The following is an 18,004-nucleotide window of genomic DNA, read 5'->3' as shown; positions in this document are numbered from 1 at the left end:
TGAGAACACCCTATGCTCGGCCCGGAGAAGTGTCTGCAGAAGGACTTGGGACAAAGCCGGGCTGTGCAGCTCGGTGGGTGCTCGGGCACCGATGCCACTTCACATGCCCGCCGCTGGTCAGAGGGGAGAGGCCAGCCCACAGCTGCGGCCCACCGCTGGCCTCCCTGCCACCAGCGCTAAGCTCCAGGGCCCCTTCCTCCTCCAGTTGGCACCGGCGGGAGCTGGTGCAGAGGAGGGCTCGGGTCCCCGGGAAGGGAGAGCAGAGGGGCTCCGCTCTTTCTTACTGGCTTCTCGATGAGGTCGATACAGGGCTGCAGGTCGAGGCCGAAGTCGATGAAGTTCCACTCGATGCCCTCGCGCTGGTACTCCTCCTGCTCCAGGATGAACATGGTGTGGTTGAAGAGCTGCTGCAGCTTCTCGTTGGTGTAGTTGATGCACAGCTGCTCGAAGGAGTTCAGCTGCAGGGGGAGAGGCCGCGTCAGAGCCACGCCCCGGTCCAGGCAGCGCAGCTCGGGGTACGGGGTGGCACGTGCCCTGGCTGGTAAGACAGCCTTCCCTCTCTCCCGCCCAGCAGAAGGGGCTTCACGTTTTAGGGACCCTAGGTAAGGACAACCCTTCTCAGAGCAACGGTCTTGGGAGGCACAACAGACAGGCGATGGAGGGAGGACGGCAGGTGGGCATTCCACACCAGCCCGGTGCGGCTGGAGCGGCAGGGGGCTCGTTCTCTATCAGCCACACTGGACCCCTGCAGCAAACCTAACGGGACAGGCCGGCTGGTTTTTGCAGGTGACAAATCGCAAGCACTGCCGAGGTCACTGTGTTGAGGGTGGGACCAACTTACAAGGATCAGGGAGAGGTTTAAGGGAAAATACAACGGAGGTGTAAGCTTTCTCCCATCCACGCTCATGCATGGGGTCCTCCCAATCGGCCATAGGCCTCAGGTTAGAAACACAATGATCAGGTGTTCCTCTCCGACCTCGGCACCCTTGGGAGCAGGGACACTGCCTTGTCCCCATGCTCGAGACATGTCTACTGGGAGAATAAGCGGGGGGTGGAAGCACCTGCCCGTGCCGGACTGAGGGCATGAGCTGCACAGCGCCGGAGCATTCTCCCAGCGAGCCCCTCGACAGGATGCGGCTGGCTTTGAGTGCTGTGCGACCGAGGGCAGAGAAAGGGGCTCTGGGGCCAGGGAGACAGCAGCCAGGGGCTGAGTGGTCGGCCGAGGGGGCTCACATCGAAGATCTCGAAACCGGCGATGTCCAGGATCCCGATGAATGAGGCGCCCTGCCTCTTGGTCTTGTCCAGGGCCTTGTTGATACGGAGCACCAGCCAGCGGAACATCCGCTCGTAGGTGGCCTTGGCCAAGGCCTCGATGGCAAAGTCCGCCTGGGGGGGTGAGGGAGGGATCAGGGGGAGCATGAAAACTCTCCCACCTTCAACCCCCTCCGTTGCCAGGAAACTAGTCCAAGTGCAAGGAGAAAGCCTCAGGCACAAATGTGTCCCCTGCGGTGTCGCTGACAAAACCCAGCTCATTGCCACCGAGTGGACTCGGACTCACAGTGAACGAGCCTAGAGGACCCAGTGGACCTGCCCGTTGGGTTTCCCAGGCTGTAAATCTGCAGGAAGCAGGCAGCCTCAGCTTTCGCCTATCAATCGGCAGATGGGTTCGAACTGCTGACCTTGCAGTTGGAAGCCCAATAGGTTATCCCCATGGCTGCCACCGTTCCCACAGGGATTGCCAGGCCTTTCCTCTGCAGTGACTCTGGGTGGACTGGAACCGCCAACCCTTCATTAGCAGCTGAGTGCTTAGCCATCTGTGCCCCTCAGGGTGAAGGAGGCGCTGACGCTAGTTAGGAGTGGATGGGTCCAGGGGTGATGGGTGGGTATTACAGGGGGCGGGCATGTAGGGGTTCATAACATCAGCCTCTCCACTTTGCTCACACGCGTTGGCAAGCTCCATTAGGAGACAGAGGAAGAGCTCAGCTCTGACTTTAAAAGACAGCTGGGGAACAAGGACTTGTGGGAAACAAGATCTCCCCAAAAACACCACCCACGGGACTGCGGGGGACTGCAAATTTCCTATTGGCTTCCATTTGTGTTTTCTGAGCTCACTGCTGTCCTAAGGAGAGGGGAAGGGCTCCCCGGTTACGAGGGAAGGGTGCCAGGGCGGCGAGACGCTGCTGTCTCGGGGAGGCCATGTTCCAGTCTGCTGGTGCGGAGGCAGCTCCCAGCCACGCTCGTCAGCGCTCCACGATGCTGCTTCCTTGGGAGAGGACTGGCCACGTCACACCCCAAAACCTCTGTGGACGCTGGGGCCAGTGCCTTAAAGCTGGCAGACACTAAAACCTGGACCTGGCAGCAGAGGGAAACCGCCCTGCTTGTCTGCACACATGGGGCAGCGGCCTAACCTGCCTCTTAGCACCCACGAGTGCAGGGCAGTGGGGAGGGGAGGGCAGCTCGAGGATGATGGAGGCACCAGAAGGAGCCGAACTGTAGGAGATCAAGCTGGTGCCCATCTTTCTCCGAGCCAAGCAGACTCCCTTCCTCAAGCCCGGAGACTGGGCAGCCATGGGAACAGTGGCAGTCCCTAGCCCATGACATCACTCCTGGGCGGGGGGCTCAGTTTCCTCAGTTTGAAAAACAGCTGTGACCTCTCTGTCATGAGCCAAGAGGATGGAGCCACCTCACCTCGAGAAAAGGTCTGGGATGACCCAGTGACCCGCCCCAGGGGACCAACCTGGGATGCCCGTGTCGGGTGCGCCGGGCTGCAGGGCAGGGGAACTTGCTGGGTCAGAAGTAGAACCTGGGTATCCCCCCACCCCACTCCACCTAGTTGGTCAGGAAAAGGGCTGAGGGGTCAGTGGGGCCACAAGGTCAGCAGTTCACAGATGAGAAAAGAAGCGGGAGCCTGCTCCTGGCCCACAACCACAGCCTGGGGACCCCATGGGCAGGCCCACCGGTCTTGGGGGGCTCCGCTCCGCATGGCCTCAAGTGTTTGCTCAGCTGGCCGGGTAGTCGTCAGGAGTGAACACGGAAACCGGGGTGAGAGTGCCTAACGCCCCACCCTGCACCTGCTGTGCGTGCATGCACACCTTCAGCCAGCGACACGCACCCACTCACTGTGGCACGCACGCTCCAGTGTCGCTGGCTGAGGTACTGTGGCCCGCATGCTCACAATACCATCAAAGTCACACATCCTCGCCCTGGGCCACGGCCACGGCCCTGACCGGAGACACAGACACACACGTAGCCCTCCATACTGACACTCTCCCACTTTCACACCCACCATGCACACACACTCCTGTCCTGGTGCAGCCGCTCGACCCACTCCCATTGCCCACAGGGACACTGACCTGCTCCTTGGTCTGTGCCTTCTGGACGTAGTCCCGCCCCACCTTGATGCGGGGGGTCAGGATTCCTCGGGTGAAGTCGGTCACGTTGATGCCCAAGAGGTGGGAGACTTTTTGGGCAGCTGGGGTTCCACAAAGACAGGGAACATTCGAGTTACACCCAAGAGAGCAAGTCCCTCTGGGTCCCTGGACAATCACTGCTCCCGTCCCACCCCACTGATAGCTGCGCCTGGCCCTCTCAGCTGGGCCACAGAAGGTGCGGCATGTCCCTGGGACCCGGCTCGGTGTCTGCACCGCAGGGCTGGCTAGAGCCTCTCTGCCCCCCACCCAGGATGAAAGTGCTCCAACTGGAGGCCCTGCAGCATCTCCTCTGCAAACCTCCGCCCCCACCCCCGTCCTATCCCAAAGGGTGTCCGTCCCCACTCAAAGTTGGGGCTGAGAGGGAACAGACTCAGACACCCCGGTCAGGGGCACAGGGCCATGCTGGACAAGCAGCACGGCCACATGGCCCTTTTCTTAGAAAGAGCAGCAGGTGGGGTCATAAAGCACCGTCACTCAGATGGGGTCACTAGCTACCACCCAGGGAAGCGGCCGTGGGCAAGCCCGCCCCAGGAAAGGCAGTGCTGTGTGGTGGGTGAAAGGAAGTTGGCTCTGGTGCAGGACGGACTGCTTTGGTGGGGCCTGGGCTCAGGATGGACAGAGAGGGAGCCAGGGGTTCGTTTCTAACCCAGCCCAACATTTACATCGTGAGAGGCGACAGGGCTCCGTGCACACAAGCTTCACAAAACCGCAGAGCGGCCATCAACACTCGTGAGGCTCCAGGGGCCAGGGGCGCATGTATCATCAGAGCACCTGGAGTGTCCGGACGTTCGTTCTTCTGAGCTGACCGGAGCCCAGGCCCCGGCCCAGGCGAGCTGAGCACCGTACCTGTGTTGTCGGGCATGGAAGCCTGGTCGCTGTTGCGCTCCTTCTTGAAGACTATGTTCCCCAGCTGCAGGACCCCCGAGATCACGCGTAGCAGGCCTATGAGGGCAAGGGGGCTGCTCAGAGCCAGGCCTGCACTGGAGGGGAGTTCCCTAACCCAGGGGGTCCCTGACGAAGAGGGCTCCCTAGTCTCTGTCTCATAGCGTGTCAGGCAGGGAGCCAGCCTGCAGGGGCTTGCCCCCCTCTGCCAAGTGTCAGCACTCCCAAGTCTGTACCAGGGCTTTCACGCTAGACCAGATGTCCGAGGCCTGTTGGCAATAACGTCTTATTGGAACGTTGCCAGGCCCTGCGTTTCCATGTGGTCTGTGGCTGCTTTGGTGCTTCCAGAGCAGTGAAGGGACCCCAATGGAGACCTCAAGGCCTGCAGCAGGGTGTAAGCCAGCACCCCCCCCCCCAACCTGGCCCCTTTCTAGGACACGTGTGACCACCCACGAAGGAGGAGCCACACTGGAGCCACAGCGAGAGCTCAGGGGTCCCGGTGGAGCAAGGGTGACAGGCTGAGCTGCTAACGGCAAGGTCGTGGTCCGAGAAGAGAGAGAACACTTTCTACTCCCGCAAAGAGTTGGGAATTCGGAAGTTCCCGGGGGCAGCTCTACCCCGTCCCATTAGGTGGCCAGCACCTCAACGGCGGTGAGTGTGGCTTAAGCTTGACGGCCGGAGCCTGGTTTAGAAGAGGCGGGTGGGATGCGGTCCCCACCCCCTAAGACACTCAGTCCAGAAGGATGGAGAGGATGTAAGTAGCATACAGACAGATGCTAGCATGGGAGGTCAGCCTTAGAGGTCAAATAAGAGAAGGCCTGGCCTGAGGGGCTAGCCCACCGCCTGGCCAGGAGACCCCCCGCCCCCCAGGAGCTCTCTGATGCTGACAAAACAGGGCAAATCCCTCAGTCCCATGGCAGACACAGGACTGAGCCCCTGGCAAGTGAGTGTGGCTCCCTCCCCCAGCCTCATGCCACACTAGGCCGCACCCTCAGGAGATGCAGGTGGGGAAGCCGGCCCCACCACACACACAGACTAAAGACTCAACCAGTCCGTGGGATAGCTCCCCCAAGCCCACCCCCGCCCCGCCCCACCACATACCTGCCCAGGGCTGGGTCTACATTGCTGTTCACCCTGGGCTGCCCCTCCCCACCCTTCCAGCCTCCACCCCACAGAGGCTGAGACAAGGATCACAACTGCAGGGCCCCACGGAGAGACTGGCGGCTGCAGGCAAACCCTGAACCCCACAGCCCCCGCCTTCCTCCTGGCCTGAAAGCAAGCCTGTGGGTGACCGGCCCCCACCCCGAAGCCACGGCAGGACCAGCCCTGTACCCATTTGCTCGTCCTCTGGGATGCTCATGATCCGCATGGCCTCCATGGTCTCCTGGAACATGTCCTTGTCCTGCTGCCCGGGGATGGTGATGTGCCCGTTGGACAGGAAGCGGTACTTGTTGTACGGCTCTAGCAGGAGGTCCGCTGTAGGGGCCAGAGGGAGTCAGTGGGGTGGCAAAGCCAGAGGCCACACCCCAGCCACCCCATGACCACCAAGGTCTGGGGGACTAGAAGCCTGGTTCCCACGACGCCCAGTGGGCCGAGGGGGCAGCCGAGAGCCCTGAGTTCATGCCATGTGAGAGAACTGAACACCCAGGGAGGCAAAAGCGCCTGCAGGTTAGACCTGCTGACATGGGGGGGCGGAGAGGGGGGCACTCCTCTTCTCCAGACTGAGTCCCTAAGACAGCACAGAGGGCACCCGTGCTGATCTTCCTGCCCCCACCCCCACCCAGGATCAGCACCAGGCGGCCTCCAGCGACTCACTCTTCAGGTGCTCTCCAGCCCCAGACAGGAGATAGTAGAAGATGTGGAAGGTTCGCTCGTCTTTGGCTTGGCGGATAGCGCGGGATTTCTCCAAAAGATCTTGGCAACCGTTAAGGAGCTGCGCCGGCTGCGGGATGGCAGTCCCTCCCCGCCCCCTCCTCTCGGTCCCCTCGCTCCCACCCAGCTTTTTCATGGTGCAGCCCAACAGAACCCCGAGGCGAAGCCTGGCCCCCGTGGCCCTCTCCCCTCCCAAGGCTGCCTCTTGTCCAGCCGCTGAGGGCCAGGAGGTGAGCGGGTGCCCACAAGCAGAGGCTGTCACGCAGGCCCCAGGAAGCAGGGAGTGGTATCTACCTAAGCCCCTCCCAAGAACCAGCATTCATTCCGGGTCCCTCTAAGCAGACTCTCGGGCTCCCCATAGAGAGAGAGATGGACCCTGAGCTGGTTTGCAGTGCTTTCGTGCCAGGACGCCTCCCTACTCCCAGACACGGCAGATGGGGCCCCTGGGGAGAGCCAGTGGGGTCAGGACTGGGCATCGCTTCCCCTGCCCCGGCGCCCTCTTTTCTCTTTCTGTGCCAGACCCTCCTCAGAAGTAGCCCAAGGATACACGTCTCGATGTTGGCTCCCACAATGTAGCCGTTGACATCGAAGTTGATGCGAATGAACTTGCCCTGAGAAAGAACAGACAAGAGGTGAGTAGCCCCCGCATCTTGCCCTGACAAAGAACAGACAAGAGGTGAATGGCCCACACATCTTGCCCTGACAAATATCAGACAAGAGGTGAGTGGTCCCCATATTAGGGACCAAGAACAAGTCCCCAACCTCTGCCTCCAGCAGGTATGGAATGGTCAGGGGACCCAAGTCACCACCGTCATGGTCCCCCACCCCCTACCCCCTCTGGACTGGTCCTGAGGCTGATGGAGATGCTACTCGGCTTGGAGCCTGACTGTGAGGACAAGCTGCCCAGATCCTCTGAAAGTGGTCCTCGCCACTTCACCTGCCCTTGGGGGTGGAGTGTCTCCTGGTCAGAGGGGCCCCGCCAGGCTACACAGCAGGACCAGACTGGGAGCGTGCGCTCGGTGGAGAGTCCCGGGTGCCTCCCTGTCCTGCCCACACTCACAAAGCGGGAGGAGTTGTCGTTCTTCACGGTCTTGGCGTTCCCGAAGGCCTCCAGGATGGGGTTGGCCTGCAGCAGCTGCCGCTCCAGCTCCCCCTGAGAGGGACCACAGGGCAGTGAGGCAGGGGCCGAGGCCCAGGCGGGTGACCCCGTCCCGCCAGGCAGGTGACAAGTGGCGGCAGAGCTGTCTGTGCGTCCAACACGCCAGGATGGAGGTTCCGACCCTCGTCGGGGCAGCCCACCGTGCCTGCCTGGGCCGGGTCTCTTGTGCCACTGAGGCCTTGCTGACCACGGGGTCCTCGCACCAGGCCAGGCCCTAACTGCTCCAGGCTGAGGAAACTGCACTTCGAGTCGCCTGCACACCTGGGCGCCCTCGGGAGCCGGGCGGACTCTGTACTTACTAGCAAGGCTGGAGGCGAGCCAGGGCCTTCCCAGAAAAAAAGGCAGCCAGGAGGGACGGGAAGGCAAGCTAGTGACAGGGGAGGCCCTGGGAGACCTGCCCGGGGGAACTGAAGATGGTAATCCAGGTGAACGGGAGGCCCAGCAGGCCTTGGTACCTGAGAGCCCCTAAGAACCCTCCCTTCCACTCCTGGATGATGCAGAGAACACAGGCCCTGCCCCAGACCCCTGGCCGCTGACCACAGCCCAGAGTTCTCCCTGGGAGCTGAGCACAGTGGGGCAAGGCACCAGACTCCCACCCACCACTGTAGAGTCAGACTGGGAGGCTTGCTTCTCCCCAAAGATAGAAAGCACCCCTGGGAGCTCAGGCCAGTCTGCCAGATGGCCACACCACTTCCATTCCCGGCAGCCAGGCGGACGGGCCCACCCAGCCCTGCGGGCGGCCCAGTGGCAGGGAGAGTCTGGGCTGCTCCCAGCTGAAGACGGGAATGCTTCCCACCGCTGGAAATCTCACGGGCTCACTGAAATCTCTAGTTTTCAATGAACTGAGTGGTGTACCCAGAGAGGAAGAGTCAGGAGACATAGGCTTGGAGGCTTGGACTCGCCCGCCCAGTTTCTAGAGGGCTTGTGGGGGCTCCGACTAACCATGAAACACAGAATGGGGGAGGGAGGGGGATCCCCGGGGCTGAGCCCCAACGACAGTGTTCTCCCTGTGACCAAGACCAGCAGCCCCGCCGCCAAGTCCGCAGCTCTGCCTGGAGACTGGAGGAGGCAGGTCGAAGCCCAGCGGTGGGGTTGGGGTATCTCAGGATGAGGAGGGGGGTCTCCAAGGATGAAAGTGTGCCACCACAGGCCTCCCAATGACCTGCTAACCCACGCCCATCGAGTCGATCCGACTCACAGCAATCCCCGAGTGTCGGCGGAGAACAGGGCCCTGCAGGGTTTCCAATAGCTGTGACCTTTGGAGAACCAGGCCTTTCTTTTGAGGGTTAGTCCAGTGCTTCACCGTCTGCAGTCCCCAGTCCCCCTGGTGAACCCAAGTTCAAGAGCGATCTGATGCCCCGACTGGTGTGGCAAGCTACCAAACCCGGGGGGACAAAACGTCACATCCACGGATAGAGTCAGTTCTGACCCACGGCGGCCCTACAGGGCAGGGTAGAGATTCCCCTGTGGGTTTCCTGACTAACTCTTCACAGGAGCAGAAAGCCTCCATCATGTCCAGGAGCGGCTGGTGGTTTCGAACTCCTGACCTCACACTTAGTAGCCCCACTGGTACCCACTGTGCCACAGGGCTCCTCCGTGGAAAGCCAGCAGGTGAACTGGTGCGTCTGGCCCAAAGGGAGGGCGTCAGGGTCAACAAGAGCCAGGGCCAGCATCACCAGCGGGTTGAGTGGACTCAGAGGCAAGGGCAACACACGCGTCCTGCACCCCGAGATGAGTGGTGTGTTCCCCAGGCATGACGTCACTGCTGAGTGCTCGGGGCGGCCCCCACCCATCCTCAGGTGTGTGTGAGGTGTGTCACTGTGTCCGGCCTCCGGCTCACGGTTCCCTCCGGGGCACCAGATGTGCCCTCGGCATTCAATCAAGAGTTAGAAACTCCAATTTACTGCGAAGTCGAGAAGTGGAGGGACCAGAGCCGGAAAATGCCTAACCTCACCACTAGGCTCTTAAAATAGCCCCCGAAAACACTGGGAAACCCCGGGGTGGGAGGAGGGAAGGGAGTGGAGACGTTATTAATTTCTAAATATAATTGCTGGCGCCCCATGGAAAGAGAGTCAGGATGCCATGCGGAGTCTGGCCAAGTTCCTTCTGGTGCCACTCCAGAGGAGGGGCTTGCTCCGTGGGCCATCCTGCAGGACACACCCCGGCCAGCATGCAGAGGCCCCCCCCAGTGGCACTCGGTTCTCACGCGGAGGTGTAAGAGTGGTGCGTGTGTTTGAGTGAGGGAGAGAGGGCACCACACATTCATGCTTAAGGCTGGGCATCCGTCCCCAGCCGATGGGCAGCCCCAACGTGGGCCCCCTGCCCCAACACTGCCGCTGGCCAGCATGGAGCGATGGCAGGTGACAGGGACGGCCGCCCGCCTCCGGCTCAGCCTCTGAGACCTGGGCCCCACACCCATCCCGCTGCTGTTGTGCAGAGGTCAGGCCACTGAGGACAGCAAGGTGGGGTGGCCTCGCCGGTGTTGTAGCAGGCGCTGTCATTTCAGAGTGCAGGAAAGATCACTGTGCGTCACTCCCACCCCCCACCCCCACCCCCCCAAGGCCAGTCAGTGTGCTGGGCCGAAGAGAAGAGTCCTAGCTGCAGAAAGTGACCACGGTGGAGTGAGAAGCTACTGCTGCTGCTGAAGAAGGAGGAAGGAAGGAATCCACTGACTAGGCACACGACGGGCAGAACACGCATTCCCGGTGCAGAACGTGCAGAAACGTGCAGCTCACCTAGCCAGGACACTGCCGGGGCCGACACAGTCCACCACGAGGGAGGGGGAGAGAAACGGGCATGAGACGACGCTCCAGGCACCCTCTCTCTTCCCTGGGGGGGCTGCCCACCCAGCGGGGAAAGGAGGCAGGTCTCCACCAACCACGGGGGCCGGCCTTCCAATCCTTCTGGCCGACTTTGAAGGCGGACATCGACGCGGCTCGCAGGGCAGCGGGCAGCTAGCCCCCGGATTGGGCCACTGCCAGTTTCCATGGAAACTCCGAAATCCAGGAGGAGGGGAGGACACGGGTTTGGGCCCGCGGCCCCATTCCCCACAGCGCCCTCATGGTCAGCCAAAGCCATGAATCCCTGCAGGCTCTGCCTCGGCGGTTTACACGCTGCCCAGTTATCCCAGAGGAGGCCTGGAGGGCCGGAGGCGGCGCACGGGCAAGACCCCCGCACTCACCTGGTCCTTCTTGCTCTTGTGCGAGGAGGCTACGTGGGCCAGGTACTGGATGACCTTCTTGGTGTTCTCCGTCTTGCCAGCTCCAGACTCACCCCTGCCACGAGAAGGATCCAGAGGTTCATGGCAGGTCAGCCCCACTCTTCCTATCTCCCTTTTGTGGGGAATGCCCTCCTGCTGGGCGTCCACAAGGAACCCAACACCGGGGGCAAGAAAAGGGGCAGAGCCAGCTCGGGTCCCAAGGCCCTCGGGGAGGTGGGGCCTGTCAGAGGGGAGCTGAACCCCACTGCTGACCTGGTCACTGCACATCCAAATGCTTCAGGGCTCGGTTTTAAGTTTGAGGCAGCTATTGACTTGGAGCAGCGGTTCTCAACCTGTGGGTCGTGACCCCTTTGAGGGTCGACCGACCCTTTCACAGGGGTCGCCCGATTCATAACAGTAGCAGAATGGCAGTGACGAAGTAGCAATGAAAATAATTTTATGGTTGGGGGGGTCACCGCCACATGAGAAGCTGCATTAAAGGTCTCGATATTCAGAAGGTTGAGAACCACTGACTTGGAGTTCAAAGGCGCTTCCTCTGAATCTGCCCTGGCAGGACTGTTCTGTACCGTGAGCACCCTCTGCGGGGAGGTGCTCAGAGGGTGGCAGGCAGGTAAAGAAAGCCTCCTCTCAGGGACAGGTTCCTGGGGGGAGACACGCTGTGCGGGGAGGGGTGTGTGTCTCAGAACTAACTGGTGAATCGGCCCCAACTGGCTTCCCACAGGAGGGAGACTCAGTTTCTTCTGGGCTGTGAACGCCACCCACCCACTAGCTCCTTTGAGGAAGGCAGATTAAATCTCCTTTGAGGAAGGCAGATGAAATCTCTGGCCATGGACTACAGCTCGTCTCGCCCGGCCCTCTGCTGAGTAACCGGCATGGAGCCCGAAGCTCTGCTCTTGGGGCGGGGCGGGGAGTCTCAGACTTCGGAACGGAAAGGGGGGGGGGCCTCGGGAACAAGAGCAGACGGGGCAAAGAGACACTTACGTGCACAAGATGGACTGATCTTCCCGATCTGAAACAAAGGAAACATGAGTGGCGTGGTTGACATCACTCCAGGCGGATGCAAAGCCTCCCCATTTGCCTTCTGATGGGCAGTGTCCCAATTCTCAGAAAGGAGGACCAAGCCTCCAACACTCCGCCGTCCGACTCCCAGCACTGCCGCAGCCCTGCCAACACAGGCTGACCACCAGTTTCGCAGGGGAGAAGCTGCCTCCAGGCCCAGGGCTCAGCTGCCCACTGCCACGGTGCTGCCCTGCCCCATAAAGCCAGACGCACTCTGAGCTTCACTATCTAGAAGGCTGGTCCATGGGAAACCCCCAGGAGCCTCTGCTCTGAGCGCTGGCGTTGGCTGCCCAGGTGTTCATGAAGAGGCTCTGGCTTCAGGGTCAAGATGTGCAACATGTGTTTTCTATACTGCCCCCAGTGATTCCCACGGTGACCCTACATATGGTTTCCAAGGAAGCAATTCTTTATGGGAGCAAGCAGCCTCGCCTTTCTCCCGAGGAGCGGCCGGCGGGTTTGAACCGCCCACCTTTCCGTTAGCAACCCTATGCTTACCCACCAGCACCTCCAGGGCTCCTTCGTGAAAAGAAGCCGAGCCCATGAAGCAGCTGGGGGGTGGCGGGCGGTGCTGTAGGCCAGACCTAGAGGGCTCAATGCCTGCTGCAGGGAGTGCGAGCCGTGTGCAACCTCGGAGCCTCAGTCTCCCCCCCTGCGAGACGGGACAACAACCAATCAACTGCCAGCCACGGACTCCGACCCAGGGCTCCCCCGGGGACTGTCAGTGGTCGGCTTTTCCAGGAGGTTGCCAGGCCTGTCGCCTGAGGCACATGTGGGAGCTGGCGAACACTTCCCAGACACTCGTGTAAACAGCACACATGGAGCAGGATGTCTTGCCCGTGGGAGCTGCACGTGAATTACACGTGTGGAGGGAGCCTGGTGTCTTGCATGGGGGAACTGTGTGTAAATAACACGTGTGGCGGGAGCCCTGTGTCTCGCACATGGGAACTGCGTGTAAATAGCACGCATGGAGGGAGCCCGGCGTCTCGCCCTTGGGAGCTGCATGTGAATTACAAGTGTGGAGGGAGCCCAGTGTCTCGCCTGTGGGAACTGTGTGTACATAACACGTGGAGGGAGCCTGGTGTCTCACACGTGGGAGCTGTGTGTACATAACACGTGGAGGGAGCGTGGCATCTCACACATGGGAACAGCATGTAAATAGCACGTGTGGAGGGAGCTACTGATGGACGCTTGTCAGGACGATGGCTTTGGAGGGGCCTCTGTGAGCTCAGAGCTTCTCCAAGCCCCCAGCTCCCCGGGGAGCAAGAACGCAGCCCGTTGCCCGTGGGGTGGGGTGGGGTGGGGTGGGGAAGACAACGTGTGTGTGGTTCACGCGTGGACAGTGAGACCCGACGGGATCCCCTGACATTCTAGCCTGAGCCAGGTCGGTTCTGGGCACCCGACGTTAAGCAAGAGCTGAAAATAGACATTGCTCTTCTTCGCCCGGCCCTGGTGACGCTCACTGGCTTTGCCTGCCCTGGGTCGGGATGCAGGGCCAGTCTGTGGACGGAGGTGAGCTGTGGGGCGCTCCCTGAGGCCCACAGCTCAGCTTCCTTACTCCTAACAGACATCTCTTTGCTACGAGCACCCAGGCAGGGTGATCTGGAAAAGTCAACCTGTCTGTCACCTCCCCAACACAACAGGGTCACAGGTACTGGCCTGGCCAGGGGTGGGGGAGAGTCAGCTGACCCTGCCCGACAGGAGACCTGCCCCCCACATGGACCCCCATGCTGTGAGCGTTACACCACCAATAATCTAAACTCAGTGCCTCAGAGCGACCCTATAGGACAGGGTAGAATGGCCCCGTGGGCTCCCGGGGAAGCCCATCTTTCTATCTCGGAGTGGCTGCTGGTTTCAAGGTGAGCAGCCCACGCGCCACTACCCCGCCCCCGATCTTCCTCTGGAAAAGCAGCTGGGCGGCTGTGAACTGCCAACCTTCCCACGAGCAGCTGTGTGCTTACCCACTGTGCCACCAGGACTCCCAGAGGAGCACCAGGAACCAGGCAGAAATGCAAACATGGTGGGTTCTGAGGAGCACTCGCTGCCCAAGGGGGGGCGGGGGTTGTGAGCAGGCCCACAGGACTGGCCGCTGGGAGGACAACGCCTGGCCTGGAGAGACAGAGTCAGCCAGCCAGCCAGTTGTGTGATGCCCGCCGTAGGTCAGGTCACCTGCCTCTTCACAGCGCCCCTGAGCTGGCCCACTGCCTTTTCCCTCTGCACCCTCTGCCTGCTGGGCACTCAGGAGGGCAAGAGGGAAGGATAGAAAAAGGAGAAAGACAAAAATCATACCCAGGGCAGGGGGTGCAGTGGGGGGTGGAGGCTGCACTGCATGTTCACTCAGGCATACCCCGCACCTGCTCACAGAGGGGACAGATGGATGGATGGACAGACTGCCTGCTGCCCGTCTGCTTGTGTGGTCTCAGTTCCCAAGCTGCCAAACCCATGCCAACACTGGACCTGGCACAGCCTCGATAGGACGGTGGTTGGAGTGAGGCCGCAAAGAGGGAGAGCACCCTCCCATCCCTCTCAGGACCCTGTGGTCAGGGCTTCTGTCCCCGGGGCGGGCCGTCGCCTCCTCCCCCACTGCTTCCCGCTGTGGTCTCCCTGCTGCGGGCATGTTTCCTCGCTGCTTTGTGGAGCCAAAGCCGGCAAGAATGTACCTGCGCATTCAGGCGAGCTGGCGGAAGGCAGCAGCAAGGGACCGGCACTACCATAAAAGGAAGCATTCCCCATCCTTTCCGCAGGAAACATTTTCTCAGGGCTGCCCAGCCCAGGCCTGGGATGGCTGGGATTCCTCTCATTGTGTGAGGAGGAGTCAGGAGTTGCTGAACAACAGGAAGCAGAGCCCCAAACGCACGCATGTGCACACACGTGCGGGCACACACAGGCACAGGTGCACCTGGACACACTGGTACATTACGCACAGAGATGCGTGCACACAGGTACAAACACATGGACACACACGGGCTCATGTGCATGCACACAGGAGCGCACAGAGCAACACGTATGCACACACAGGTGTGTGTACACAGGCGCACGTGTGCACACACATGCATGCTCACCTAAACAGGCATGTACACGCATCTGGACAGGTGTGGAACATGTGTCCCTGGGCACATACACACTGGAGCGGAGGCCTGCAAACACTCCAAACTCCACAATCCAGACCCAAACTCGCTCAGCAGCCGCTATGCTGTCCTGAGCCCTGGCTCACCCACTCCTCTATCTTCCACCCCCAGCTCCTGAACGGGTGCCCGTTGCTGGAGAGTCAGTTCGTACTCAGAGCGACCCTCCAGGACAGAGAATGGCCCGTGGGTTTCCCAGAGGGAGACTCTTTCCGGAAGCAGACTGCCACGTCTTTCTCCCAAGGGAATGGCTGGTGGGTTCAACCCTTCCCTTAGCACAATGGTTCTCAACCTTCCTAATGCCATGACCCTTGAATATAGTCCCTCATGTGGTGGTGACCCCCGCCCCCAACCATAAAATTATTTTCGTTGCTACATCACTGTCATTTTGCTACTGTTATGAATCGGGTGACCCGTGAAAGGGTCATTCGATTCCCCCCAAAGAGGTCGAGACCCACAGGTTGCACCACTGCCTTAGCAGCTTTGCCACCCTGAAAGAGTCCTCCAGATGCCTTACTGCTCTGCTCAGGAGACCTGCATCTGCTTTGCCAGAACGGTCACCTGGCCAAGGCGTCGGGGAGGAAAGCTGATAGGAGCTGCCCCCTGCCTCCACCCCACCCAGTCCACCTGGCCACGGTGACTGGCCCGGGGCCCCTTATATCCAAGTCGTATAGTCTGTCTCAGTCTGGTCCCTTATCTTGCAGTGACCTCCCGCTGACCTCACAAGACATACTGTTAGCCCTGTTTTGCACACGTCCCTTCTCAAGGCAGCGCTTCCAAGTTTGCTCCGGAGTGCAGAAGCAGGTGACCTGCGGAGAGCCATCAGCCCTCTGCCTGATTCGGTTTACCCTGGCGAGGGCCCTCGGACGCCCATCAGCTCTTCTGCACACTTTCTCATCTCCCAGGAAGAGGAACACCCCTGGGGTCTAGCCCAGGGCGGCTGCTGTGACTCAACTCCTTATTTGGGTTGAGGGCTGCAGGCCTATTTGGAAACGCCCTTCCTTTCTCCACACAGAGGGAGATGGATGGAGAGACAGACAGACATGTGCGCCCACACTCGGACCTCAGGATCCGGGGCCTGCAGAGTCCAGGGGAACCCTGTTCTGAGAAGCAAACTTAAGGGCCCCTGCCCATCCTGCCCTGGTCCCTATCTGGTGTGGGCAGGCAGGGGAGGGTGGGGAGGCAGGGCCAGCTCTCCTGGGTGGTCCTCAATCTAGCTCTTTAAAACGCAGATGCCTTTCCTCAAGGGGGGGGAAAAAGTCTCTCCAAATCCCCACAGGGGCCAGCAGAAGCTGAGAGGCTAGGCAGCACTGGCTGAGGAGGGGCTGTGGGCACAGGGCACTGCAGAGCAGGTCAGAAGGAGCCCACCAGACCTGGCCAGGGCAGAGGCTCCCATCCCCTCCAGACAGCTGGGCCCCTGGGCCTCTCTGGGTCACTGCGACTTGGCTCTTGGTGAAATGAAAAGGGGCTCCCCTCACAGAGCAGCTCTGAGGCACCCAGAAGTGCCCACCTTCCCAGCCACCCCACCTGGGTGCCACTCTCTGCCTCTCCTTTGGAGGCTCCAGTTCTGTAGTTCCTGGAGGGGCGTCTCTGAGCAGGGCGAGCAGTGAACTGTGTTAGGTGCTAATGGATAGGCAAAGAAGCCCCGAAAGAAAGTTCTGGTGACCGACCTCAAGTCGTACCCGAGAGCCAGCCCAATGGGCCTGTGTGACTCCCTGACCTGCACAGGGCTGCCCTGAGGGGGCGCTGGCCCAAGAGAACTGGCTTGGGGTTCTGTTTCCTATACCCTCACTGAGGATCCCCCCCTCTCCACCGCCCCCCACCTCTGCCAGTTTGATTTTACGTCCAGGAGGGGAGGGGAAGATGGAAACGGCCCAGGGTACAGCCCAAGGTGGACAGGAGTGTCCAGCCCACTGGTAAGGCCCAGTTCAGTGGGCAGAGGCCCTGCACACACACCCTCACCCCGGGGCAGACTTCAGAGCTGGGGGCCTACCCCTCACTTCCTCTGTGAGTGGGGAGCTGCGTGCCGATTCTTGTCCATAAAAGGCCACGCCGCTCACACAGCAGTGACATCAGCCCCGACGGGAAGTGCACAGACCAGAAAGCGGGGCTGAGTCATGGGAAGCCTCGCCTCCCTGGGAGGGCGCCTCCCCCAAGGGGCCGGCTCAGAGCCTCCCTGGTGGGGACGGAGGGGGGACACATGGGGAAGGCTGGCCGTCCAACCTGGGGCGTTCACATCAAGTAGGACCAAGAGAGAAAATCCCTCGGTGTCTCAAAATACCCGTGTGGGTGAGAGGAATCAGGGGCCGCAAACATGCCCCCCACTGGGGGAGGGTGGCCTGTGCTGTTAATGTCCACAAGCACTGCCCCACCTCAGACCCCCATGGGGTCTCAGGGCACCCTGGTTCCAAAGTTACTTCTCTCCCAAGACCCTCAGCACAGCCTAAGGGTCTTAAAACAGGCCTGGTGCCAAACCCTCTTCCAGTATAAAAGGTACACTGTGGGCTCTGAGCTGGGTACCATGAGGCTGGCAGGGCGGGCACCAGCTTCATACTGAGATGCCCGTTGGTAGAAACTGAAGCCTCTCTCTGGCTTCCCTGTCCCTCTCCCTCATGAGCTTCATCGGGGCAGGTACCAAGAGGCCCCCATCCCCCAACAGCCCTATGCCCCGGAGGCAGGGGCTGTCCTCGCACATGGTCTGCATGGGCCCCCCAGTCTCGGCTCCTTTTCCCCAAAGGCAAACCATCCACCAGGCACAGGGCCTGGGAAACTGCAGTGTGAGGTCATGGCTGATATGAGAACAGGCTGCAGATGCAGGCCCAGTCATGGGAAAGGCAGGTGGGCCCTGTTGGACAAAGGAGGCCTCCTCCTGTGGTTCTCTCCCAAGCACCATGGTAGGCCCAGGCTTAGGAGAAGCTCGCCTGGCAGCAGGCCAGGCCCAGAAGCCAGGGGCTCTGCCCCGCCCAGTGCCCTTGGTTGGACTCCACTGAGGAGGCCCACGTCCCCCGAAAAATAAGGCAGGGAGCAGGAAGCCCTTGACCAGGATCCTGACATTAGACAAGTGACAAGTCCTCTCTTCCCCCAAATGCACCTGGCGGAATACCGGTAAGCTTCCAGCACACGAGAGGTAAGATTCTAGCGCACAGGTAAGCTTCCAGCACACGAGAGGTAAGGTTCTAGCACACAGGTAAACTTCCAGAGCACAGGTAAGCTTCCAGCACACGAGAGGTAAGGTTCTAGCACACAGGTAAACTTCCAG

At 60.9% G+C, this 18,004-nt stretch overlaps 1 protein-coding gene across 1 annotated transcript in view; it reads right to left on the bottom strand.

Annotated features, from left to right (window-relative positions):
• MYH9 (myosin heavy chain 9) overlaps positions 1–18,004 on the bottom strand; it is a 59,256-nt gene that overhangs the window by 25,956 nt on the left and 15,296 nt on the right. Inside the window, exons 3-12 of the mRNA XM_004700719.2 lie at positions 11,546–11,573; positions 10,526–10,619; positions 7,246–7,338; positions 6,733–6,796; positions 6,129–6,227; positions 5,646–5,789; positions 4,278–4,373; positions 3,354–3,472; positions 1,234–1,386; positions 285–458 (exon numbers count right to left, since the gene is read on the bottom strand). Of these exons, the coding sequence (XP_004700776.1) occupies positions 285–458; positions 1,234–1,386; positions 3,354–3,472; positions 4,278–4,373; positions 5,646–5,789; positions 6,129–6,227; positions 6,733–6,796; positions 7,246–7,338; positions 10,526–10,619; positions 11,546–11,573 (1,064 nt within the window). The remainder of the gene's footprint in view (positions 1–284; positions 459–1,233; positions 1,387–3,353; positions 3,473–4,277; positions 4,374–5,645; positions 5,790–6,128; positions 6,228–6,732; positions 6,797–7,245; positions 7,339–10,525; positions 10,620–11,545; positions 11,574–18,004) is intronic.

This window comes from Echinops telfairi, unplaced genomic scaffold, assembly GCF_000313985.2.
Source record: "Echinops telfairi isolate 266 unplaced genomic scaffold, ASM31398v2 ScPeMD7_2;HRSCAF=8, whole genome shotgun sequence".
In the NCBI taxonomy this organism is placed as follows: domain Eukaryota; kingdom Metazoa; phylum Chordata; class Mammalia; order Afrosoricida; family Tenrecidae; genus Echinops; species Echinops telfairi.
This window is presented reverse-complemented; position numbering and strand designations above follow the sequence as displayed.